At 45.4% G+C, this 24957-nt stretch overlaps 1 protein-coding gene and 2 long non-coding RNA genes across 46 annotated transcripts in view; 1 reads left to right on the top strand and 2 right to left on the bottom strand.

Annotated features, from left to right (window-relative positions):
* The window catches only part of TCF7L2 (transcription factor 7 like 2), a 214092-nt gene extending 192743 nt beyond the window's left edge, over positions 1-21349 (bottom strand). For 13 of the 44 annotated variants that reach the window (XM_032281642.1, XM_032281644.1, XM_032281625.1 and 10 more), the window contains exons 1-4: positions 20594-21347; positions 20263-20329; positions 19935-20059; positions 6848-6916 (exon numbers count right to left, since the gene is read on the bottom strand). In XM_032281642.1, coding sequence (XP_032137533.1) covers positions 6848-6916; positions 19935-20059; positions 20263-20329; positions 20594-20782 — 450 coding nt within the window. In that variant the 5' untranslated portion in view covers positions 20783-21347. Of the gene's footprint in view, positions 1-6847; positions 6917-19934; positions 20060-20262; positions 20330-20593 lie in introns of all 44 variants that reach the window. The other 31 variants (XR_004269975.1, XM_032281639.1, XM_032281637.1 and 28 more) reach the window with 12 other exon arrangements.
* Positions 18751-20845, top strand: LOC116553943. Its single transcript, XR_004269977.1, has 2 exons — positions 18751-19763; positions 20530-20845. It is a non-coding gene; the product is annotated as an uncharacterized LOC116553943 (long non-coding RNA).
* Positions 21350-22131: 782 nt separating the features above from the next.
* LOC116553937 lies at positions 22132-23006 on the bottom strand. The gene is made up of 2 exons (XR_004269972.1): positions 22744-23006; positions 22132-22619 (listed from the first exon to the last, which is right to left on the bottom strand). It is a non-coding gene; the product is annotated as an uncharacterized LOC116553937 (long non-coding RNA).
* Positions 23007-24957: the final 1951 nt, after the last annotated feature.

Here is a 24957-nt window from a genome sequence, read left to right as displayed (position 1 = left end):
CTGCAGTCTCAGCTACTCAGGAGGCTGAGGCAGAAGAATGGCTTCAGAACTCAGAAGGTGGGGGTTGCAGTGAGCTGAGATTGCACCACTGCACTCCAGACCGGTATGGTCAAGGTTCCAGTGAGCTATGATCACACCACTGCACTCCAGACTGACAGAGCAACATTTCATCTCAAAAAAAAAAGGTAACTCCTGGCCGGGCATGGTGGCTTACACCTGTAATTCCAGCACTTTGGGGGGCCAAGGCAAGTGGATCACCTGAGGTCAGGAATTCGAGACCAGCCTGGCCAATATGGTGAAACCCCATCTCTACTAAAAATACAAAAATTAGCCAGGTGTCTTGGCACATGCCTGTAATCCCAGCTACTCAGGAGGCTGAGGCAGGAGAATCGCTTGAGCCCAGGAGGTGGAGGTTGCAGTGAGCTGAAATGGTGCCACTGCACTCAAACCTGGGCAACAGGGCAAGGCTCTGTCTCAAAAAAAATAAAAGAAAAAGAAAATCTAACTCCTGGACTGCACTGGAAACCTAACTCAGTGTGGAAATGGGGTGTTTATAAGTCAGTATTTAAAGTATCACTAGAATTGAAGCTTGATGAGAGCAAGGGATTTTTGTCTGTTTTGCTCACTGATGAATTCTCCAATGGCCTGGCACACAGTAGATGCAAGTATTTTTCATGAATGAACATTCTTCTGAGGTATGGACTTAACTTAGCTAATCAGGCTAAAACTCATCACCATAGCAAGTCAATGAACCTCTTGAACAAGTTACCTGGCATCCATGGGTTTCATCAAGCTACACTAGTGAAATGATGTGTGTGTGTGTGTGTGTGTGTGTGTGTGTGTGTGTGTGTCTCATTCTTCATTCATGAAATGTCACAGCCTGAGTCTGCTACATCTCTAAAAGAAACGTGAGGAAGTGACTGTACCAAAGACTGAACTTGTTTCTGGGAGTTCTTCACGTGGCCTGGATCTGCTGTTCAGCCAAGAGAGCAAATCCTCAAGAAAACTCAAAGGCCAGGGAACTTGTGATGGATGGATGGGTGAGAGGACAGGCCCAGAACACAAGAGACCCCCATTAGAAGCTGCCACCCTCTGTAAACGCTGCCACCTCATTCTTCAATGCTGGGCCAGTCCACTGGTACTAATTTCCAACCATGCTCATCACAGCATGAAGGCTCTTCTCGGGCACAGACATAGACTCTGTGTCACAGCATTCCAGGAATCTTAACAATTTTAAGGCACAGACAAGACTGAGCATTCAGTTCACATCCAGGAAAAAGTGGCCAACATGGGGTAAGGATGCTCTCCAGTTAGGATTCTTCTCTCCTTGGCTCCAAAAAGCACCCAATCCCTGGAAGAGGGTCCTGGTGGCCTTACTGAATCATGGTGGAGGAGTTCTAAGACCAAGCAGAAGGTTATGCTTTGGTAAAGCTCAGATGGGAACTTGCAAGAAGAAGAAGAAGAGGGAAAGTAACCCCCAGTGCACAATCTCCACTACTCAGCTGTGTAAACAAATAAAATGGTCCATTTCTTCTGGATCCTCTCCTAGTTGTCTTTGTGTGCATGCACAAGCGTGCAAACGCGCACGCGCGCGCACACACACACACACACACACACACACAAACCACTTCACATCTAAAAAGAAAAACAACCAAGAAAGGTCTACACAGTTTGTTTTTGCTGCGTGTGGAAGTTTTTCCTAAATCACATCTGACTTGGTGTTAAAACATCAACCTTTGGCCAAAACACTCTTAAAACAAAGGCTTAATTGGTTCAGAAGTAGCCCTTCCGAAAACCAAGCGAAACATCTTCTGTGGGTCTTGACCTTCCTTACAACAGTGCTCCTGGGGTTGGAACAATGCTGAGAGTAGGAGTGTTGGAAGGGCTTTCTTCAGGAAGGCAACAGGGATGCCTCAACATTATCTACAATCACCTGCAGGGCATTCCTGGGAGACAGTTCTGTTTATACACATCTGCAATGTGGGTCCACCTCTGGAATTCAGCCTGCTAGTCCTCCTCCCAGGTTAATGGAGACAGTGGGAGGAGTTCCTAGGAGCTGGGGCCAAAGGCCAAACCACTGCATGAAGGAACCTGCACCGGAGCTTGGGCAATTGGCCTCTGATCACACCTAGATAAACTTACTGCTCACCCCCAAATGTATCACTCACATACCTATCAACTACTACGCTTGTTGCAATGATAACACGCAAATCCAGCATAGGTATCTCTCAGAAGGTCAGTGCAAAGCTAAACACACATTTACCTCATGCCTTTCCAAGTCTACTCCTGGGTATATGAACAGAAATGGAAATATATACTTCCCCAAAAATCTGTGTGAGAATGTTATTAGAACTTTATTCATAATAGCAAAAACCTGGAAGCAATCGAAATATCCAACAACACAGAAAGGATGCATGCACTGAAGCATATTCACTGGTGGAATACTACTTGGCCATGAAAAAGCGCAAACCATTGCTACCCACAATAACATGGATGAAACTCACAGACATATGCTGAGTGCAGCCAGACACGAAACAGTACATTCTGTAAGATTCCATTTACATGAAACCTGAAAACAGGCAAAACTAACCCACAGTAATAAATAAAATTAACAGATGATGAGACTTCTCAGTGGGGGCAGGGGAAAGAGGAAGAAGTCAAATAATTGGAAAGAGGGGGAAACAAGGGAGACTTCTGGGGAGTTCTTTATCCAAAGTTAGCAAACTATAGCCTGTGGGGCCAAATCCAGCCACTGCCTGTTTTTTCTAAATAAAGTTTTATTGAGACACAACGATATATACATAGATATATGTATAGGTATAGGTATATTCCTTTGGGTTTGTTATTGACTGCTTACAAACCACAATAGCACTGAGTACAGCTGATCCCTGAACAACGCCCAGACCAGGGACACCGAACCCCACACAGTTGAAAACCCGAGTATAGTCCCAGTGTGATGGCTCGCACCTGTAATCCCAACACTTTGGAAGGCCGAGGCAGGTGGATGACAAGGTCAGGAGATCAAGACCATCATGGCTAACACAGTGAACGCCCATCTCTACTAAAAATTCAAAAATTAAATTAGCAGGGCGTGGTGGCATGTGCCTATATTTCCAGCTACTTGTGGCAGGGGAGGGGGTGGGGGGGGCTGAGGTAGGAGACTTACTTGAGCCCAGGAGGCAAAGGCTGCAGTGAGCCGAGATTGTGCCACTGCACTCCAGTCTGGGTGTCAGAGCGAGACTCCGTTTCAAAAAAAACAACAAAAAAAAGAAAGACTGAGGATAACTTTTGACTACCCAAAAACTTAATAGCCTACTGTTGACTAGAAGCCTGACCGATAAAGTCAATTCATATATAATTCATGTATATATTATATGCAGTGTTCTTATAATAAAGTAAGCTGGAGAAAAGAAAATGTTATTAAGAAATCATAAGGATAAAATAGTTACTATTCATTAAGTGGAAGTGGATCATCATAAAGGTCTTCATCCTGGCCATCTTTGGGATAAGTCGCCTGACCAGGAAGACGAGGAAGAGAAGGGGTTGGTCTTGCTGTCTCAGAGGCAGAAGAAAATCCACGTCTAAGTGGACTGATGTGGTTCAAACTCATGCTGTGTCATTCAAGGGTCAAATGTAGTTGCAACAGAGACTCAATGGCTCAGAAAGCCCAAAATATTTACTATCTGGCCCTTGACAATAAAGGTGTCCCAACCTCACTCTCTATATTGATCTGAGTGATGGTTTCATGGATGTTCACATATGGAAAACTTCATCTACCTCTCCACTAGAGATCTGTGTACTCTGTTATATGTAAATTATACTTCAATAAAACAGTTAAAAAGTCAATGGAACTTTAAAACAGGGTCTTTTCTAAAAGACCTTTTAATTTTCATTCTAGTTTTATTTGTGTTATCCATTTTGGGAGAACGTGGCCATCTGAGTTGCTCTTGTCTTTTCAAAACCAAGAGGAGCTAGGAGGCTGTCCAAAGTAGGAAAGCGCTAAACATAGAAACTGCTATTGTGTCCAAACCTTTCATAAGAATGTGACGTGTCTATAGAATCATTCAAGGCCATTCATACAAACGGTGAGCTTGGCTGAGTCCTGAGATTACAGGAGGCATGGGAAGGGGAAAGAGTGTGAGTCTCCTGTGGTGCACAGGGTCATACTACTCTAGGTTATTTCAGGATGGAGCTTAGGAGAGCAACAGGCTCAGCGCCTATTGAAATCTGGTATTTATTAAGGTTAAACAGTCTTAAGTTTCCAGGGACAATAATTCTGCCCTGACCATCACATTGCATTTAGCCTTAAGTTGGGGAACAGAGTGAGAGGAGCATGTCTGCTCTACACTGCACCACAGCAAAACGATTATGAGCTCCCAATGCACTATGGGAACAATTGCATTTTGTCTAAGCTTTCCCCTTCTTTTCCCTTTGCTTCTTCGGTTTTGTTTTTTGCCATTCATCTTCTAATGATCAAACTAAAATTACAGCTAGCTGCCATGTAGCTTGGCCTTGTGCGGGTCTAGCAGAGACTGAGGGAGAATGAATACTGCAAAAGCATGGAGCTGGGTCTCTAATAAAATGTCTCTCTGTTTGCCCACATGGGCATCAAGCCTTAGCAAATAGAAGCGGAGGAGAACAATACTACCTGTTCATGGAGGAATAGTAATGGTTTCAGTCCTCCAAAACAATGAGCTCTGTAATTTACTCCATCTTCCTCCTGAGAAAGCGCTTCACATGGCCTGCACTGTGCCAGGTGGTTTGGAGAAAGACGAACTGCTCGGTCTAACAAGGGGCACTTCAGCAACGGGTGTAAAGATACAACAGCTGGGCTGGTCCGGGCTAGTCTCCCAGTGACATGGCCCCAGCCAGCCTTTCCACACCAAGATAAGAATCACTATCCTATTCAACGTCAACAATTCCCACACCCCAGGCAACAGGATTTTCCAGCACTCCCCGAGATGCAGGAGGCCTCCGGACATTGTACATCCACCCATTCACCAAGAGTTATACATCCAGCCATTCACCAAGAGTTATACATCCACCCATTCACCAAGAGTTAGGATTTGGGCTTGTTCTCTAACCAAGTCCTGCATCTAAAGCACTTTCTGGGAGCAAGACTCACTATGCTGTCCATCAAAAGGAAGAAGGAGGGACCAACAGGCAGCATGCCTAAAGGAACAATTGCAGCCTCAAGTTAAAGACACAGCAGTCCTGGAAACACTTAGGGGTAGAGAGGGGCAAAATCAAGAGTCACGCTTTTCCCCAAAAGAAGACACACACAAGAAGGTCAACTGCAGCACAACTGCAGAAGTAATCAATTTTTTTTTTTTAGACAGGGTCTCACTCTTGTCTCCCAGGCTGGAGTGCAGTGACACAATCTTGGCTCACTACAACCTCTGCCTCCCAGGCTCAAGCGATTCTCCTGCCTCAGCCTCCTGAGTAGCTGAGATTACATGTACCCACCACCACGCTGGGCTAATTTTTGTATTTTTAGTAGAGATGGGGTTTCACCATGTTGGCCAGGTTGGTCTCAAACTCCTGACCTCAAGTGATCTGCCCGCCTCAGCTTCCCCAAGTGCTGGAATTACAGGCGTGAGCCACCGCGCCCGGCCTCAAATATTTTTAAAATAGTTGCTGTGGCCTGAAAATGAGTACAGAGACAGTAGGAATGCAACAAAAATGTCTGCTGACTCATGCTTTTCACTGGTGGAATAATTCCGTTTACCTGGGGCAAACAGTTATCTGGAAGGCTTATCAAGGAAGACGCAGATCTGAAATGAGAGCCCTACAAAGACACATTGTGGCTGCAGCTCCCTAAGACCACACACACCCACACCCACACCCACACACACACACACACACACACACACATTCTGCAAGAGCTCTCCACCAGAAAAGAAGTCATGGAATAATGCAAATGACCTAACAAACCAACATCGACTTGCAAGAAAAAGAAGGCCCTCCAGCCAGGGTTTCACACTACAGCAAAAGGTTTCAAGAGAATCCCTTCAAAGGGTTAAGCCAGAACACTCAAGAAGTTTTGGTACCACTGGTTACACCATGAGGTACATCCATCCCAGCAAGGCCAGGCAGACAGACGAAAATCGTATTAGTCGTTCTCCCTCCTCTACTGCATTCTGCTGGCATCAGTTCAGCTCCGAGTCTATATTAGTCCATGATTTGTTTAGCCTTTGGATTTAAGAGAATGGAAGTACTATGTGAGCAGGAAACAGGACACTCATCAGAAGCTGGGATCTGTCGCCTTTCCCCTCCAGCACATTTAGTGTCGTATATCAACAGGTCCAAGAGAAATCAACATTTCAGGATGATCAGGTCCAAAGTGATATTCTTAGCGCCCCTTCACATGATTTTGATCCACCAGAAGCAACCCTCTGACTGCCTCACAGCCTCCTCTCCCACCTCTCCCCTTAAGCCTTCCCGTTTATGTTGTGCTGCCCGTTCTATTCCCAACTCAAGATCCCTCCCTAAGCAAAGAAAAACAGTAGTCAAGCTGGGGTCTGTGGGCCCATTATGCCTGATCAAGAAACTCTTAACAATAAGCACACGCTTCTCCTTCACTCCATATCTCTAAATCACTTCAGCAGCATTTCTCCTGCTTCTCTCTCCTTTGCTCCCCTTCTCCCCCAGTGATTTAACCACCACCACCACCGCCACCGCCACCGCCACCACCACCACCATCACCACCATCACCATCATCGCTGTCATCACCATCACCATCGTCACCATCATCATCATCTCGGTTGGGGGAAGGGGCAGAGAATAAAACACACAAGAGACCTACATATTGACAAATTCAAGCTTCAGAATCTCTTGCATTTCCTACCTGAACTGCAATCTGGTGTTCAATCGTTTTGTACGCAGAGTAATGTGTGCTGCCGGACTGAAAATGGAGCTGTAGAAAGAAACCAAATCAAAGCGTTCTGCTTATGTCACAAACTACAAGAAAACATCTTAAGCAGTTTATGAATAGCAGACAAACCTTCCTACATTGAACTGCAGCCTTGGCATTCAATCAAGACCTGTGTACTTTTATTTGTTGCTATGGATAAGATGATCATAACAATCTAGGGTACAGTTTTTTTTTATGTTTTTTTGTTTGTTTTTTAAAAAAGCACCTATTCAATAAGCATACAGGGAAGGCGGGGGCCGGGAGTGAGAATCAATGACATGAAAAGGAAAGACAGATGCCCATTAAGACATAAAGGAAGCCAGTGTGCTGAGCGGGATGCTGAGGAAAAATGAACTGTGTGCTGCAAAAAGTCATCAGAATTGCAACATGTAAGCGAGAGGAAGGATTATGAGAGAAAAGATTATGAGAAGCCACAAGACTGAAACAAGTACAAGCACCACCCCACCCCATATTTCTAATAACTGGGCCCTGGCTCTCCAATGCAATTCTATTTCTGGGAAAACAAATGTGTCACACAGAATTCAGGGGCCACCCGATGCCTTATACATTCTTTCACGGTGACTAAGCGTCCATCCCAGGCCATCTCTGTCGCCTGCACTCTAGTAATCCACACTTCCCCAAAGAGGAGGCCAAACACTGCCAAAAGCCACTAATTTTCTAAGACAGGACCACCTACTAGGTGACAACTGAGTGTATGTAAGTCGATTGACTCAGACCCTCCGCAAGGGCTAAGTCTGTCCTCAGCCTTTCCCTCTGAAGTCCTAGAGACCAACCATCAAAGAAGCAGGTATCCGGAAACAGAAAGGAATAGCAAGACTGTTCACTCAAATAATACTTGTTAATCTTGGGATCCCACCAACTGGGAAAACAAGCACCATCTGCTGATTTATTTTGTAAACAATACAATAATCACTAAAAGAGAGCTCAACAATTATCTGAAAATGCTTTTTTTTTTTTTTTTTTTTTTGAGACCGAGTCTCGCTCTGTCGCCAGGCTGGAGTGCAGTGGTGTGATCTCAGCTCACTGCAACCTCCACCTCCCAGGTTCAAGTGATTCTCCTGCCTCAGCCTCCCGAGTAGCTGGGACTACAGGTGCACACCACCACGCCCAGCTAATTTCTGTATTTTTAGTAGAGACGGGGTTTCACCATGTTGGCCAGGATGGTCTTGATCTCTTGACCTCATGATTACAGGGATAGTTGGGATTACAGGCGTGAGCCACTGTACCCCGCCTGAAAATGTATTTTGACTTGCAATATAGGAACAAATAATGAGGAATCAGATGACCCAGGAAATGGATGTCCACTCCCCTCCTTGCAACAAGCAAATCAACTGCATCTCCAAACATGGATCTGTAGCATAGTAACAACTACAAACTACTGGTGCTATTACTACAACCAGAACACGTCTGTGCTAAGCGTAATTTAGGCTGTGAGTATCAGATCCAGATAATTTGTATCTTGCTCCATGGAAGAAAAACAATTCAGCCCACACAGTTTTAAAAAATAAATAAAGAGGAAAAAAATCACATAAGAACTTTTGAACTAACTCAAAATAAACACAAGGGTAGTAATCAAATAAAAAAATAGTCTAAATCCCTGTTGTTCATGATCTAAGTCTATAAATATCCATTTTAGGATGCAGTGGGTTCTGAGATCGTTTTATCTGTTCCAAATGAACAAACAGAAAACAGTACATATATATTTATATGTAGATATACCGTAAGTCTGCTTGCCCCAAACAGAATATTAATCAAAATTAAAAGGAGACACAATGAAGTACGTGGGAAAAAAACTCTATACCTGTCAAAGGAGAGTAATAAACCACACTGCCCTAAAACAATAGAAGATCCTTCCCCCACACACAGCCCTCCATACACACTCATAGGCAGCATCTAAAGTGAAGTGCTGGCAGGGCGTAGTGGCTCACACCTGCCATCCTAGCACTTTGGGAGGCTAAGGCAGGTGGATCACCTGAGGTCAGTAGTTCGAGACCAGCCTGGCCAACATGGTGAAACCCTGTCTCTACTAAAAATGCAAAAATTAACCAGGTATGGTGACAGGTGCCTGTAGTCCCAGCTACTCAGGAGGCTGAGGCAGAAGAATCACTTGGACCCAGGCGGTGAAGGTTGCAATGAGCCAAGATCATGTCACTGCACTCCACCTGGGTCACAGAGTGAGACTCCGTCTCAAAAAGGTAAATAAAATAAAGTGACCTGCTGAAAAACAAAGATGACTTTGCACTCTTTGTCCCCCTCTCCTTTTTGTAAAAACCGCCAGTCAGTAAGCAGAGATTGCACTAATTACTGTGACAATTCTGCATCACGTTAAAACAACTTCTGTGCCTGGGACAGGTTTCTCTGCGAGTTTGGAATTCTTGGCCAGAAAGTAGCTCTCGTCTGAGAGGAGGGTTCTCCTTCAAGCAGAGTAGGCAACACTAACAATGTGTCCCTCTCTTTTCAGTTGCTTTTATTCTCTTCTTTTCCAATTGCCTGATTCAGAGCTTAATGGAAACTTGTCCGAGCTTTTCTTCCCACAATCCCTGCAGAGCCCCTAGGCAATCCGCACACAGGGTAACCACAGGAATCTTATATTGTCAATTAAAATTGAATGGACACCTGATAACTAAGGATATGTTGCAGAAAAAAAAAAATACAGTCACAATCTTATGAATAAATTAATGAAACTGTGGTTAATCCAAATTCAATTTTCACTTGTCCAGTTCCGTTCTTAATCCTTGCCTTCATCATTACCCAAATAACACCAACCAACCTAGAGAGAAGGCTGCAATTAAAACAGGAAAAATGCAGGTGCAAGTTCCTTAAGACTCTAGCAGAGAAACCAATATATAGGACAAAGTTAATTTGACTCACACATACACACACACACACACACACACAGACACAACATTCTAACACCCCCTACTCCCCCCTCCAGCCACGTAACTTCCCTCAGGTGCCCAGTGACACAGAAAACCTCACCCAGCTCACAAACACACCCAGCACACGCAGCTTATTCTGTGTCTAAGTCAGATCTTCCCTCCTAGCCAGCAACCATCGTGCTGGAGAGATTTCTAAGCTACACTTTCTCCAGCCACCGCAACAAGGACTTAAAATGTTCCTGTTTCTCCTTTGGGTTCCCACCCTCTCTCTCTTTTCCCAATACACTTTTTTTTTTTTTTTTTTTTTTTTTTCCAAAAAATGCATACTTTCACTTTTTCCTCCCTTGTAAAACACAAAGTTGTCTTGTTCATTATAGTCTAATTTTTTTAAAGGCACAGATTAAAAAAATACACTCAGTAAACCCCTGGCATTCTAAACTGGAACAATCATTTGTCTCTCCAGAAGCTAGAAGGAAGAATATGAGATGGTAGGCCATTTGTGCTTTGAAATATGAGGGGAAATTGAGAAGTCCAGGACAAGATGACTAAGATATCTGATTTTTAAAACCAGGTTCCCAGGCAGGGCGCGGCTGCTCACGCCTGTAATCCCAGCAGTTTGGGAGGCCAATGCGGGTGGATCACCTGAGGCCAGGAGTTTGAGACCAGCCTGGCCAAGATGGTGAAAACCCATCTCTACTAAAAATACAAAAAAAAAAAAAAAAATTAGCAGGGTGTGGTGGTGTGGGCCTGTAATCTCAGCTACTTGGGAGGCTGAGACAGGAGAATTGCTGGAACCCTGGAGGCAAAGGTTGCAGTGAGCCAAGATTGAGCCATTGTACTCCAGCCTGGGTGACAACAGCGAGACTCTGTCTCAAAAAAATAATAAAAATAATACAGAAAATTACTTGGGCGAGGTGGCCAGCGCCTGTAATTCCAGCTACTCGGGAGGCTGAGGCAGGAGAATTGCTTGAGCCCAGGAGGCGGAGGCTGCAGTGAGCCAAGATCGCTCCACTGCACTCCAGCCTCAGCAACAAAAGCAAAACTCCGTCTCCAAAATAAACCAGGTTCCCATCTGCCTCATCTCTTGGGACTGTCCTGCACCAGTCACCTGGAGTGCTCCAAGACCACGCCACATCATTTCTTCATGCGGCAAACGTGGCTGCTCTCACCTGGGTGTACACCACACCTTCAAAATGACACCTCCCTGCCTGAAGTACCCAGGGAGTTACCAGATGAGAACTCCAACGTATTTTTCATTTCACTCCTCCCCATGAAGCTCTCAACAAAAATCAGTGGCCAAGCCCATCCCCCATTCTACCACCCCCAAATGCTTCAGCCCTCACTTGCCCAGAGGAAGAACTATGAAGACTCAGCGGTTCACAGCACAGGCTTGCAAAATTCTTCAGCAATGCGAAGACCAATACTTTAAGATTAACCCCTTCCACTATTATTATCACATCTAGATTCCTCATTTTATTTCTCATCACTGCTGGGCTCTAAATTTGACATTTCACATACAAAATATCATAGATACCCAGACATGGAAGGGGAAACAGTTTTTTCAACCACAGAAATCTCCTCTTCAAAGACAACTAAAACAATTGAAATCCTGTTGGTTTTTCCAGCACTAAGCTAACTTCTAATACGATGAACATTCATTTTTGATGTCTACTTGTCCTGCTAAATTGGGAAGAGGTAGAATGTTTACTTTATTTTCCGTTTTATGAAGCACCTGGCTTTCTCTTATATATGCAGATTTAAAAAAAAAAAAAAAAGGAGCATTTCCTTGGAGGTGTTCTTTGGTCGACTTTCTTCTCTACCCTATAGCTACTACCATGAGCCACTTGAAATCTAATCTCCATGTGATTACGTTAAGAAACAAAATACTTTTTTTAGTATACCTAAGAACTTTCCTTAGGTCATTTAGTCATTTGAGCAACCACAGGCCATTATGAGCCCAGCTTCCCCTAATCCACTGCACCCCCAGCACTGTGTTGAGAGCCTTTTACATTTAATGGGAAATAAACTTTTGACCAGGACTTTGGGTGACTGCCTGCCCTTATAAAAAGTATTAAGGCGGGGGGCAGCCTCTGACTTTAAGAGAAAAGGCAAAACCAGCATTGCCTGGTACTTGAGCTTAAACATTCCTGCAAAGATCTAGACACTGAACATTTGTACCATCCCTAAACAATAACTTCACGATGCCATCCCCTCTCACTTCCTGGCATTCTCCCTCAGAAATTCTGCTGCAACAAAATGCATGCCTTTAGACACAAGAACAATCTCTCCTACTGTCTCAATGTTCCATCAAATGTCTATTTACCCTCATTAATTTTTCTCTTCCTCAACCTGAAACCATCAGCTATGAGTCAGAGAACGATCATTAACTTTTACAGCTTCTATACAGATCCACCTACTCACATTTGGGGAAAGAAGTATTGACTTGCAACATTGCCTGAGACCAAAATTCTCTAAGAAGAAAAAAAGGGGGAAAAGTCGCTTCAAGAAAGTTTTATCTGTAGGTCTATGGGGAAACGCTCCGTTCATTGTTTTTCCACTTTGTGGTATAAAGTCTTGGGGAAAAAAAAAAAAAAAAGGTGAAGTTGAACTTGGTTATGGTGATAGGCATTTCTGGGTTGATTTTTGAGAAAAACTAGATGATTTTCTTTCAACGTCAAAACATAATTAAAGTTCTTAAACTGTTTGGGGGAAAAAAATAAAGTGAATCAAGTTTCTTGCTCTTGTACAAAACATATTTCTAGCATCTATAAAAACACATGGGCTGAAGTGCTGAGACATGTTCCTAACACAGCATTTTTCATTAAAAGGTGCTACACTAACACTCTTAAAATGATGCCCCCATCATTACTCCACTTAGCAGTCACAGTGCTGCAACTCATAACGAATTAATTTGCATTAATATGGGTTTCATGTGTCCTTCCCTGGGTATGCCATTGTGATTCAGGCTTAATAAAACTGACATGACGATAACACAGTGTCTTTTATTTCACTTTCCGAAACAAACCAACCCACCCAAAGACCCACACAAATCCTCTCAATTTTTTAAGCATTTTACTAATATATTTTAGTATATCATAATTGGCCCAGCACGAAGGAATCTAGTTATCTTCTCTGTAAATATTTATAGCATCCATCACTCTTTCCCATTCATTCTGCATTTTCTTAGAGAATCTCACTGTAGCCTACATCTGCAATTCATTGACTTTACAATTTACCACATGTTGGGATGGGAGAGGTCTTAGCTCCATTTGAATCACTACACAAATATGCAAGTGATTTATCGGTTTCAAGCTGAAGACTGCAAGAGAGGGACTCCACTTTTCCTGAACATTACTTCTTCTGGCAGACCATGAACAATTACAGTGCGTACTAATTAAACTCTGTAAATGTGCTGTGCCCTGCTAATGCCTACCAGGCCTCAAATTTATTTTCATGATGCCAAACTTTAGGGAGCAATTTTAACTCCTTCAGGGCTGATCCCACTCCTGGCCATTCCTTCCTCCGTAGACCTGCCTGGTTGGGCTACTTCATGACAAAAAGAATAAAATATAACAGGTCGAATTACCAGCCCGAAATCAGATGTGCCTAAGGAAGAAAAACCTATCATGGGAAAACCGAAGAACACCTCGGCTGATAACCCGTTCAAAGATCCCACAGCCCCATCTTTGTAATGAGCTGTTTAGGGATTCGCTTCTATCCCTGAGGGCTAGTAAGTTTCTACATGCCATTGATTAGAAAAGAAAACCTTTCGGCCTGGGTCTTTAAGTTGGGTTGGATGGAAGGAAGGACCCAGTCAAAATGACAGAGCCATCATCTCTCGTGGCCTGGCAAACAGCTCTGAATCACACTTCCCCCACTATACCGCACAGTCGGTTTGTAATACACCGAAACAGCCCATTTTTTAGACATAAATTAAAATCAGTAGGGCAACCGGCCTTCTCTCCCACACTCCAGTCTCCACCACAGATAATGCCCCACCCCCAAATGCTTACACATAACTGATAGGAAACACATCTGTGGCTAGGTAGAACACCCTGGGTAATGAAGGGACTGCAACCCATCTTTGCTGAGCAAAGCAATATCCCTTTTTAATAGCTCAGTCCAGGGTCCTCCCACGCCCCTCCAAAAGGAAACTTCCAATCTCCAATTTCAATTCCCCCAAGCCCAAATCTTTGTCCTCTTGTATTATACTTTTCTAATCTCTCTTAGGCATTTATTCTGTCTCCTCTGGCTACTTTTCTGTGCCTCCTCCCCCAGATACCAGCACATTTTTCACAAATAAGCAGCTCTCCTATCCCCGATGTAAACCTAGATTTTTTCCCCCTCACCTATTGCATTCTTTCAATAACTCTCTTCACCTCTCTTCACGTTTTTAAAAAACTCTCACGTTAACTAGTGTACTATGTAATGTGTATATTTTCCCTTCCAGCTCAGGGGAACATATAAATTAAATAACCGTCTCCCATACTAGGTTTCTTTAGGTATTCTTGGAGAAAATGCACAATATAGGCAATGTAGTCTCAAAAAAAAAAAAAAAAAAAAAAAAGGTGGGGGTGTTGGGGGGATTAAGAAAAGAGAAAGGAAAAAGGGAGAAAAGGGGAAAGATGCAAACACCTAGAGCAACTTTGCTTTTGAAAAAGGCATTTGTGCACGGCCCCCACTGAATTTCCATCCCTGAAAGTGCTCTTTATAAATGTATATAACAATAGCCTAGAGGAAACGTACAAGTCAGCTGCCAAAGGAGTGGTGTCTGTCTCAGTAAACTCAGATTGCAGAGGTGGGGGTCAGTGGAGAAGGGAGGGCAGCATTTGCGTTGGGATACCCCCCCAATCTCATTGCTTATAATTAGTGAGAGAAATTTGAGCTACTGCCAATGTCTGCGGACCTTGAATATTATAAGGCCAACGTGGCGTCAAATATCTTAACATTCATAAGTGTTATGGGCCGTAAATAAAGCCTGTGGATTTATGACCTGGTGGTACGCTTGCCAGCAAAAGACTGGGGCACATTTCTTTCAGCAGACCTGTCGAGGTGCAAGTTTGCCTTTGGTTGTAAAATTAACCATTTCCTTCACAAATGTGCTCAATTATAAGTCAGAGTTGAAGATTGACTTACATGGTTGCCAATATTCACTCCCAAAAGAAACTCAGATGCCCACATCACACACACACACACCTTCGAAAAAAGACCCTCAAGAATTTGGTTCAGCCTCCTTTTCTCAACTTTGAAATGTGTCACCTCAAAAGAATTATAAATGCGGTCAAAGATATTATCTAATACTACTCAGCAAGACTAAAAAGCTTACACCTACTTCCCTGGAAAGTGCTTATTTTTTATTTGGCAACTCCATCGTTTAAAACAAACAAACAAAAAAGAGTAAATCACTCCTTGCCTGAAATTTCCCTTCCCCCAACATAATGTCATCTACTTCCTGTGCAGGAGAGAGCATTTGCTAAATCCAGGTTGTCTCGTACTTAACTGCCAATAAACCAACTTCCACATAACTTCCAGACAGCTGGGGGAAAGGTCCTCAGAGTTTTAGTCATGGTCCAGAAACACGCGTCCACACAAAAATGTGCAGCTGTCCTTTCTCTACAGTGCATTGTTAATGTAATTCGGGGGAGTCTGTTGTGAAACATCTGACAAAATGTAAAATCCTCTTAGATACCTTCTAGTTTACCCACTGCACGTGTGTAAGAGAAGTTGCACCAGGATTTCTCCACCGAGAAATCTAGGCACTTTCTGCACACAGCCAGGGGCACCTCATGGGATGTAAGGAGGCATTCAAAACCTGGAAAGACTTCTACTGTAATCTTTAAAAGCACAGCCTTTGGTGCAACTATTAAAATGCTAGTTTTCTAAAGCAAATATATTTTTTTTAATGCCTTGCAGAACTGCAGCGATCCAGCACTGCAAACAGAACAGCATTCTTGATCTGCAAAGCCCCCGGAAACCTTCCGGTAACTTTTTCACAGCTTGCTAAGAAACAGAAAGCTGACCAACTTCCAGCAGTGACTCTAAATGAAATCCCTATCAGTAAAATTAAAATCAAGGTGAAAACAACTCCTAGCAAGAACGAGGATTGTTTTCCTCATTCCTCCTCAAGCAGACACGGAGGGCATCAGTCAAAGCTCCTTCCCTGAAACAGTCAAAGTTTCCAAAAACACATCTTCCAGATAAGCCCATTCGTTAGGCTCTCAAATGCCTGAGTTTGTTTCTGGGGTTTCAGAAAGTTTCAATATCAACAAAGTGGAAAGCGCTGGCATATTTAATTTATAATCATTACAATATGACTTATTGGGTGAATGTTGAGCCTATAATCCATACTGCAGACATTAAACCCTAACCTATAAAGATTAGCATGGAATTAGTATGGTTGCTTTGAGATTGAAATCTAAACATGTTCGCCATAAATATTTCTGAAGGAGATGAAAAACAATTAGCATAAATACCAAAGAAGGGCAAGAACACCTGTTCTTTTTCAGGGCGATAAGCATTTTATTGTTCTCTATTTAAAATGTAATGACCTGTGTAATTACAGTAATATTACATTGTTATGTAGGGGCTTGGAATGTCACACTTTGAAAAGTGTTGTCAAAACAATCAGGGGTGAGGTGGGGGGGTGGGAGGACAACTGGGAAGGACCACCATTAACCCTTCACACTCCGAGGTCTACATCTTTTGTATTAGAAAGGGTTATGTTGTTTCAGTGAGGAGAAAACATCCATTTTTCACAAACCAAAAAGAGAAATTGCCCGGCTAAATAAAACCCCAATGAATAGGCCCCTCTCAGTTTCCTTTAAATGCTGGATTCCAAGTTCAAAAATGAATTCAAGATGCAGCTTATTTATCTGTTCAACCTAGTAGCAAACAGCTCAGCTGAAAAGCAAATAACTTTGGATAAGAGAAGATGCAAGGACTCGAATAATCAAGTCCTTAAAAAGAAATTTCAAACCGAACTGGAATTTCAACCACCGTATTCCTCTTTCCCCTTTGCCAGGACGGAAAAAGAAATATAAAACTACTTTTTCCAATCAACTTTAATAGGTTACAGTAGTCTTATCTTTAGTATACAAATGTTACCACAATTCTAATATTTGCAGTTCTAACACTTCCCATCTACTTAACTAGACCTCTCCTTAATGCACTTTTGCATCTGAATCTGTCTTTTTAAAAGCCATTCCTATTACTGTATCAAAGACTAAATTAATATTATGCAGAAATCTTTGTCGTTTTAAAATAAAATTATTACTATCAAGCTTTATGGCATCTTCAGCAATTAAAGCATTATTCTTGAGATAATGTATTATTCATCATAAGCCGATTTAATGATACTCTCTAATTCTTTACATTCTTAAATTAAAAAGCAGAAATCAGGGTTCCAGAGAGTTTGCTTTTAAAGATGCAGCTGCTTACAGGTACATCATAAGTAACAGAAAATGTAGCAAAAATCACCATGACCAAGGAGCAAAGGGAAAAGAATAAAGCATACAACGAATTTGTCTTCACACCTTGCCATTAAAAACACACCCTGTAAAGCACTAAGAATTTCAGAAGAGCATGGGAAGCCCGCTATCTTGCTACATAGATGCCTCCATTCCTCCCGCAGCTGTATCAAATCTGGAATTGCAAGCTGGCCCTCTGATTGAAGACGTCAGGAGTGACACACAACAGCCTACCGTCCTTATTTCCACTGCTCTGCTGACCAGCCTAAATAAATAACTTTAATTTTGGAGCACATAATCTAGCCCAGGTAACAGAGAGGAAGGAAGAAGGGGCAGTGTACACAAAGATGTCTGCTGGTGTTTGACATGTAAATACTAAAACTGCCTACTGAGTTCAGAAATGTCTTCTCAGACTCAAGCTGATGTCACAGCACCAGGCCACCCGCTATGTCCACAATTAAAATAACTAGACGCCGTCTATTCCTATAATGCCCACAAAAGGGACCGATCATTGGGAGCCTTCCTTTTCTCACCGGGAAATCATTTACTTGCCTTTAACAATTTCCCTGTTTGCTAATTACAGCACAACACAACTGCTCAAGTTTGAGAAGGGATGGCAAGATTGCCAGCATCAGACAGGGAGTTTAAAAGGAGTCAAGAAAGCTGGCAAGCCAGCCATCAAAGCTCAATATTCAGATAGCTAAGTGGATTTTAAAATAATACCAGGGAGGTTTCCATCGGAAGGGGGAGGGGAGGAGAGGCAGAAATTCTCTGGAATTCTTTGGAATGTTGCTTGGTCCGGTTTATTGGTAGGCGAATACTGCGATTCTGAGCCCAACGGTCCCGTTTAAGATGCCACACGAGCTCCCAAGAAAAATACAAAGTAAGCGGGCTGTGCTTCCCCTACAGCTGCAAGCCCAGAGCGCGGCCCCTGCAGCCTGGTGGAGCTGGCCTTGCAGGAGGGGGTCGGGCCGAACCGCTCTCCCAGCTTCCCAAGCACGCCTGGGCGCTGTGCAGGGGGGGAATAATTATTTCTCTTCCCTAGCCATAAAAAATGACCGGTCTAGTATGCCCTTGCCATTTTGCCAGGGCCCAAAAAAACAAGTCAAACCTGATAGTTAATATTTTAATGCTTAAAAACACTTGTAGATCTGATCGACTCCCGTCCGGCAAGCCCTCGGCCATTAGCACCGAATCCACGGCTGCTGAACAGTGGGTGCGTTATTTCAAATTGCTATCTAGAGTTACCGAAAAAGAAAAAACAAAAGTCGTGTGTGTAAATAAGGGGTATGGGGACCAAACCGGAGAAGGTGTAAAATGACAATCCCGGGAAGCCGGGCACAAACGCGTCTTGCGTCCAGAGATTCGTAATCCAGGCTTCTTAGAAGAGGGAGGGAGGGATGAGGAGGAGGGGGTTCAGGGTGAGGGCAGGGGGCAGAGGCCGGTGGGGGAGGGGATGAGCCGTCTTAACAAATGTCAGGGTTGGGGCGCGGGACGGACGCTGCAGGAAGCGCCCCCGGAGCCCGGCACCCCGCGCTGCCCTGGGGCCCCCAAAGTTGGCTGGCCGGCGATTGGCGACCCACTCCCTGGAAGGCGAGGCGCCCCGCCTCCCTCGGCCCCTGAACCTCCTTGAGCCCAAACGCCCTGGTCTCTGGCCCCCCCAGGGCCCACGAAGGGCCTACACGGAAGCTGGCGAGCGCAGACCCCGCCATACAACCCAAGGCGCCAAAATTCCTTAGAAATACACAAGTCTGCTCCGAGGAGGCCATCCGGCTGCACACAAACCCAGAACCCGGGCTGCAGGGGCCTCCCCGCCCCGCTCTGCCCCGCTGCCCCGCGCGGCCCAGGAGAGCCCTCAGCCAGCGCACCAGGCAGCCGAGCCCGCCACGGCGCCCAGGGCGCTCGCGGCCCTGCGGGTTGCCAAAGAAAAGGGCTCCTCAGAGCCCCCAAGTTTGCGGTGGGACCAATCTGGGAAGTGTGACCTTCCAGTGGAAGGAGGAAGGAGGGCCGAGAGCCCGCGATCGACACTAGAAAGCTAAATACACAGCCGCCCGTTAAGAGAAAGCCAAGACGCCTCTCCAGGGCCCCCGGCTCTGCGCGCTCGCCAGTTCTCAAGTCCAACGCCTGGAGGAAACCCACTCTCTACCCCGCGCGTCGGGCGCAGCACAGTCACTCGGGGCCCGCAGCGGCAGCCAAGGGGTTAACCGGGGAAAGCCCAAGACGCCACAGAAGAGGGAAGGAAGAGAAGGAGAGAGAGGGAGAGAGAGCAAAGAAAGAGCCACACAGTCATCTTCCCAGGGTGAAGAAACAACCACCGCCACCAAAGGGGGAGGGGGAACCAGAGCGCAAAAGAAAAGTTCTTCGGACCCCCCCCACAACAAAGCCCTGCTTGGACAGAGAGGTCTCCCCAACATCACGAGGCAGCAAACTGAAAGCAAGAACGTGGCGAAGTGCAAACAAATCCAGTCCACAAAAGGCAGAAAAGTTTGGAGAGTTTCGGGCCGCCTGGGCCACGAGCGGGGGAGGGGAGGGAGGAAGGAGAGGAGGCGGGGAGGGGGAGGCGGGGAGGGGGCAGGGCAGGGGCCGCATGCAGGGCCCGGCGGGCGGCGCGGGCGGGCGGGCAGCGGGCGGGGGGCCGGGCGCGGAGGCACTTACGGTTCGGGCGGTGGGCGAGAGCGATCCGTTGGGGAGGTAGGGGCTCGTCAGGTCGGGGATCATGATGAAGGGGTAGCCGGGATACGGTGGCCCCTTAAAGAGCCCTCCATCTTGCCTCTTGGCCGCTAACATGGCGGGGCGGCGAGGGGACGGCGGCGGCCGCGCGGAGCGGGAGAGAGCGAGGAGAAACTTTTTAGAAAGTGCCCCGAGGGGCCGGGCGCCCCGGTCGGGCCGGCGCGGGGCCGGGCCGAGCGGGGCGCGGGGCCGGGGCGCGCGGGAAGGGCGGCCGGCCCGGGGGGCGGCTGCGGGGCGCGCGGGGCGTACTCACCTTCTTCCAAACTTTCCCGGGATTTATCTCGGAAACTTTCGGAGCGAGGCGGAGGCCGTCTTTCCGCCTTCCCAGAGGGGTGGAGGTGGGGAGGGCGAGGGGCAAACGCCACGCAGAGCGGGGAGAAGGGGGAGAAAAAGAATCGGCGAGGTCGGGGTGGGGGGGTAGAAAAAACAGGGTTACAAGTTTTTGCAATGGTGGCACCGCACGCACACGCCGCCCGCCGGGCCCCGCCGCCGCCCCCAGCCCCGATTTCTCCCCTTTCAGCAACATTTGCCAAGCCCAGGAAACAGATAAAAAAAACCCCACCAGCCCGAGGGGCTTTTCCTACCTCGGAATCGGAGGAGCTGTTTTGATTCGTTTCTGATTCATTGACTAGAGACGATTTGACATCAGCTAAATCCCTCTCTGCCGAGGAGTTTTCGGAGCTCTTCTCCTCCTGTTCGCCCTCGTCTTTGAAGGAAATCAGTTCGTCGTTGGCGCCTAGGTCATCCCCTCCACCGCCGTTCAGCTGCGGCATTTTTTTTCACCCACCAGCAGCAATTTTGGAAGAAAAATGAAGGAGGAAGAAAACCAAAAAAAATCACCCCCAAAAAGTTTTGCCCCCCCGAAAAAAAATTGCAAGAAAAAGACGAGTCCAAGGTGAACTTTTTTTTCTGCTTGGGGGTCTTTTTCTCCTGGGGAGGGGAAAAGAGGGAGGAGGGGAGGGGAGGGGGGGGAGATCTTCTGCACGCGTGAGTTTGGGTTTCTTTTTTCTCTCGTTCCCAAGGATCCGATCAATGTGCAAAAAAATAATAAATAAAAAAAGGGGGTTAAAAAAAAAAACACCAACAACAACAAGAAGTCAGATATAAAGAGCAAAGGGGGGGGAAGCCGAAGATACAGGAGGTGCTCGTGCCGCTCGGATTTGAGTGAGTTGAAGTTAGACTGAGAGCTTTTCAGTTCAAAGGCGGCGCTGATTGACAGATAGAAAAAGGGGGATCGAAATCCGGAGGAACGGAGTAGTCTGGGAGCGGAGATTATTGACAGGGCGAGAGGAACACACTGCCTTAATGAGATGCCGGAGGGCGGGGCCGGCCCGGTGACGTGTGCATAAATAAACAGCCCGGGTGGGCGGGGCGGGGGCGGCTAACAATGATCCTTTCGGGCGCCGGGAGAGGGAGGAGGGAAAGGAGGAGGAGAGGGGCGGGGAAGCAGGGGGGAGACGGAGGGAGGAGTGTGCAGGGGGAGCGGCCTGCGCGGAGTGTGTGTGAGCCCGGGATTCTGGGCGAGGGTGCAGGGACTCGCTCCGGGAGGGGGCGGTTTCAGAAAGACAATGCGGGGTGGGAGAGGAGGAGAAGGGGGTGGCGACCAAGTCAGGAATCCGAGCCGAGGAAGGCGGAAGGAAAGCCCACTTGGGGGGCGGGGATGGGGAGAGGCCCAGAAAAAGTGCACTTTAGAAATATTAGAAATAAGTCTTAAGAGAAGGGAAAAGGAAGGGTAGAATTGTGAGAAAGTGGTGGCTGGGGGCGGGGTTTGCGCGGGGGGGGGGTGCTTGGTGGTTAATTCAGCAGAAGAATCAGCCACCCTTGGGCGGCATGCGACAGAGGTGGTCAAAACGAAAAATCAACCCGCCACTTTCAGAGAGCTTGGAGAAGTGAAGGAGCTGGTCAAAGTTCCTGGTCATCTACAATGAAAGAAACTATTAACCCATGAGGCCTCCCTCCTTCTTTTTTTGTTTATTAGTACAGTAGTGAATCACTTCATGAAATGTTAAGTCCCACTAGGATAAATATGCCAAAATGACTTTTTATCCAAAAAACAAATACTAAATGTCAGAGACATTAAAAGTATCCTTAAGGAAAAAATATAGGATTATTTTACATGTAGAGTGGTATTTTAGTGGGTTGTTGTTTTTTTTTTTTAACTGACGTTGGAGCTGGTAGGATATGAGCTAGAGTCAAAGTCCTTTTCGACTTTGGAGGTGAAAAGTTTGGGCGTTAACACCGCCAGGGAAAAATAAAACTGAAAGTTCACCGGGCCCCTGGGATCAGTTGGGCTGCAGTTTTTTTTTCGAAGGGGATCTGAAATGAAATCCCCTAAAGACTGACCAAATAATCAAGACGTAGGTGGCTGTGGCAGGAAATTGCTAACCAAACCAATGCTGGGAGACCTCTGGGAGAAGATGGGAAACCTGGGGCTTGAGGCAGGTATTTGTTGACTTTTAGTTACTAGAGGAGGAGCAGACTGATTTGCTACAAAATGGGGAATGGGATTATGTTAAAAAGGAAAGTCCCGGCTCCCAAAACACAGTGTTGCTGGGTGATACAGCAAGAAGATTCATTTTTGTAGATATGTGGTAAGAGGTAGACTGGACACTACAACATGAGAAAGAAAAAAAGAAAAAAGAAATAAATCAGTAGGATTTAGCAAATTGCCTCTCAGGAGCCGTATTAATCTAGAGTCCAGAATGTAATCCCACCCTTTCCTGAAAAAGCTCACCTGCACTTCAGCTGGCCCATCAGCACCGAGATTTCCAAAAGAAAGCAAATTTGCCATGTAATATTTAGAGAGTTTGGGGTTTCAGCAAAACTGTTTTATAGGCTAAGGTCTCAGAAAGAAGACTACTAAAAATAATGATACCAAGATTGACAAGGCCAATGAATTCCCCTGCACTGGAAAAAATTCACAACCACATTTGCACACTAAAGAATAAGATGCAGGCAAAATAAAAATGGGTTGGGGGGGAGGCAGAGGAGAATCACTGTAACTCCCAACCTTAATATTAATCAGAATATCAGAAGTAGAGTGAGAAGGAGCCCGAAAAGAAGTAAAACAAATGTGTACATTTAATCAGACAGGATTGCATAGGATACAAAGCACAGGGCTAATTAGTCTCAGCAGGTAGGACTAACCTTCAGACTTCATAAATAAATAAGGCGGGAGCAGTGTCTAAGAGGGAGAGTGGAGACAGAAAGGGGATTATTTCAAGACACCAAGTAAAAATATGAAGAATGAAATGCTTCACTGTTAAATCCATGTACAAATGGATTTAACAGTTTCCTTTTTTAGGTCTTGTACTTGGTTGCCTTTAGATTTACACATTTAGCGAAATAACCATAGCTTTATACACTTGCTAATTGTCACCTGTATACTTGATGTGCCTGAGTCTGTCTATACGCAGCGTAGACTCCTAAGGCACATTTTAGGGGCTTATTTACTTAAACTGGAACACATTTATAGGAACTCAGTGTTACGGCAATTTCTTTGTCCTGTGTGGTAGTTTTTTGGCTTTTTTTTTTTTTTTTTTAAATCTAACTCTGCTCTGAATTAAGTTGGATAATGAGGTCTTCTATGTCCTTTATAGTACTACCTGTATAAGAAAATCTCATGAATATACCGAATTAAAATTTTAAAGACTGTTCTTATTGATTTTACTATACTGGCCTGCATCTTTATCATATGTAAATATCAAGGGCTTTCTTCCGATGATGAGTAACTTTACCCATTTTGGTGTATCCTTATTTTTCTCATCCAAAGGGAACTCTTTTGAATCCTTCCTTCCTTAAATCTCTGATTTAATTAAGCGATTAAAAAGTTGGTCTATGATAGTGCATGTCCCACATTTAATTTCGTTGCTTGGTGCCATAGAAAGTCTTGAGCAGACCAGCAAGATCTCAGAGGGGCCACATCCCTGATGCTCTCGGGGTCCCTCAGGTGATGCCCGAACTGAGGAGGGGGAGGGGTGGCAGAATTGGAGCTTCAGTTGCCAAGCAGTAAGGTATTGAAAAATACCTTAAATACTATTTGAAAAAAGGCAGGTTGGCCCACAATGTGGATGTGTAATTTATAGCTTTGGTGGGAAATTTTAAACAACAGTTGACTTGGGTCCAAGTGCTGAGGCAACTTTTCTCTGTGGATACTGATGGCTCCTGGTTTATAGGACCAAGAGTTCTGCCCAAATGACAGATTTGAAAAACACAGGAAACCAGACCAGTTCTGACATTAGCCTGAGCCAAGAGATTTTGCTGCCTTGGGCTCTGCATGTTGGGAGGTGGGTGGGTTGGGTGGGGGAGCTGTGCCCTCATCCCTTGGAGTCCAGTTTGGTCTCTGCATCCTGTGGGGGAAGGGCAGAAAGAAGCTGGGCCCTCACACCTTGGAGTCCATTCCTGGCACCAGTTCGGGTCCTGAACTGTAAGTAGCTGTCCCTCAGCTTCCGTGACTTCCACCTCGCCCTCTTCATCCACTGCCCTCTGCTGTGTCTCTTCTGTTTTCTCCTCTCCTTCAGTCCTCCCTTGATTAAATCATTCTCTTTGGATTCATGTTGATACCTTAAAACTTAAGTGAGTAGGTTACCTCTTCCAGGGGTGCTTCCTTGTTCATCCCTATCAATGAGCATGAAAAGGAGATTCCGGTTTACACAAATCACCTTTTGGGTGTTGATTCCCCATGGGGGAGCTATGGAGAAGCGTTAAGTGACCAATGAAATACAGGAATGTGCCGGACAGGGACTGCAGAAATAGGCTGGCCACAGGCAGTGTCTCCCGAGGCCCCTTCGCCTTGTCTCACCTGGTGCATGAGATGGTTGGAATGGACTTTTAAAAATTGCCTGTGAATAGTCAAAGACTCCATCATTTCACCCGACGCCCCAGTTATGGCTCAGAGATTCACGCACACCGGCAAAGAAAACAAACCATATTGAAAGCTTGACTCTGG

The sequence above is a fragment of the Sapajus apella genome, unplaced genomic scaffold (assembly GCF_009761245.1).
Source record: "Sapajus apella isolate SASKATOON/1434 unplaced genomic scaffold, GSC_monkey_1.0 scaffold13, whole genome shotgun sequence".
Classification (NCBI taxonomy): Eukaryota; Metazoa; Chordata; class Mammalia; order Primates; family Cebidae; genus Sapajus; species Sapajus apella.
The sequence above is the reverse complement of the archived record's forward strand: the minus strand, read 5'-3'. Positions and strand labels throughout refer to the sequence as shown.